Here is a 1484-nt window from a genome sequence, read left to right as displayed (position 1 = left end):
GTTCTATGGGGGATTATGGGGGATAATAGACCCTATTATTATGGGATTATGGGGTTTATGGGGTTCTATGGGGGATAATGGACCCTATTATGAGATTTATGGGATTTATGGGATCTATGGGGTTCTATGGGGTTCTGTGGGGGATAATGGACTCTATTATTATGGGATTTGTAGGATTTATGGGATTTCTGGGTTCTTTGGGGCCTATGGGGACCTATGGATGTCAATGGCCGTATTATGGGATTTCTGGGTTCTACAGGGTTCTATGGGTGCCAATGGGTCCCATTGAGTCCCATTGAGTTCTATGGGTCTCAATGGGTGCCAATAGGTGTCAATGGATCTCAATGGGTTCTATGGGTACCAATGGGTCTCAGTGGGTTCTATGAGTGCCAATGGGTGCCAGTGGGTCCCATTGAGGTCTATGGGTGCCAATGGGTCTCTATGGGTGTCAGTGGGTCCCATTGAATTCCATTGAGTTCTATGGGTGCCAATGGATCTGAATGGGTTCTCTGGGTGCCAATGGATGCCAATGGCTTCCAAAGCATTCTATAGGTGCCAATGGGTCCCTATGGGTCTCAATGGGTTCTACGGGTGCCAATGGATCCCATTGAGTTCTATTGAGTTCTACGGGTGCCCATGGGTCTCAATGGGTGCCCATGGGTGCCAACATCTTCCCACCCCCTCATTTCCGCCCCAATCTCAGGCCCTCTCCGAGCAGCTCAGCCCCTCAGACCTTTCCCAAGGCCGCCTTTACCCGCCCTTATCCAACATCCGCGAGGTCTCCATCTCCATCGCCATCAAGGTGAGTGTGCCAGACCCTCCCTAAAAAACAATTTACACACTCGTGTGAGTTCACACTCACCCCCTGGCCCCCCAAAACAGGTGATGGAATTCCTCTACGCCAACGGCATGGCTTTCCACTACCCAGAACCCCCCGATAAACCCAGCTACGTCCGCTCCAAAGTCTGGAGCTACGAATACGAATCGTTCGTCCCCGACGTTTATGACTGGCCACACTCCACTGTGCACTGAACGCCTTCAACACTCCGTCTGCAACGATTTCGCCCTTTTTGGCCCCGTTTCGTTGTCTTCCAATCTGATTTTTAGTTTAAAAATTCTATTTTTGGGGTTTATTACTTCTCCCGTGCGGGCGGCGGATGCGAAACAAAGAATTTAGAAGGGCGATGCGAAGCGCGCCCGCCCGCGTCGCTTCTGGGCGCTAAACATAAAGACGACCAAAGCGCATGCGCAATAGCGGCAGTGCCCGGATATAGAGGTGACCGTGCCTGGATGTAGCGCATGCGCGGTGGCAGCAAAACCCGGGCGGTGTGAACCGCGATTACCCGGATAAGGCGCATGCGCAGTGCTAACAGCACGACGTGAACCCGGCGATTACCCGGATGTTGCGCATGCGCGGTGGTAACCAGACGCCGGAAGTGGGCCACGATTACCCGAATGAGGCGCGTACGCGGTGCTAAGAAAGA

General features: G+C 52.7%; 1 protein-coding gene across 1 annotated transcript; it reads left to right on the top strand.

Annotated features, from left to right (window-relative positions):
- The first annotated feature begins 553 nt into the window (after positions 1–553).
- LOC104915835 (NAD-dependent malic enzyme, mitochondrial-like) lies at positions 554–1133 on the top strand. The gene is made up of 2 exons (XM_010726768.3): positions 554–802; positions 883–1133. Exons 1-2 carry the CDS (start codon positions 569–571, stop codon positions 1030–1032), a joined length of 384 nt encoding a protein of 127 aa, XP_010725070.1. The 5' UTR covers positions 554–568; the 3' UTR covers positions 1033–1133.
- Positions 1134–1484: the final 351 nt, after the last annotated feature.

This window comes from Meleagris gallopavo, unplaced genomic scaffold (assembly GCF_000146605.3).
Source record: "Meleagris gallopavo isolate NT-WF06-2002-E0010 breed Aviagen turkey brand Nicholas breeding stock unplaced genomic scaffold, Turkey_5.1 ChrUn_random_7180001854350, whole genome shotgun sequence".
Lineage (NCBI taxonomy): Eukaryota > Metazoa > Chordata > Aves > Galliformes > Phasianidae > Meleagris > Meleagris gallopavo.
The sequence above is the reverse complement of the archived record's forward strand: the minus strand, read 5'-3'. Positions and strand labels throughout refer to the sequence as shown.

What these genes read in the sequence shown, in the direction of transcription:
- LOC104915835 (XM_010726768.3), top strand. Translation starts at nt 569, where the DNA reads ATGGGTCTCAATGGGTTCTACGGGTGCCAATGGATCCCATTGAGTTCT. An exon ending in CCATCTCCATCGCCATCAAG is followed by an intron (nt 803 to 882) that starts GTGAGTGTGCCA and finishes CCCCCAAAACAG; the next exon opens with GTGATGGAATTCCTCTACGC.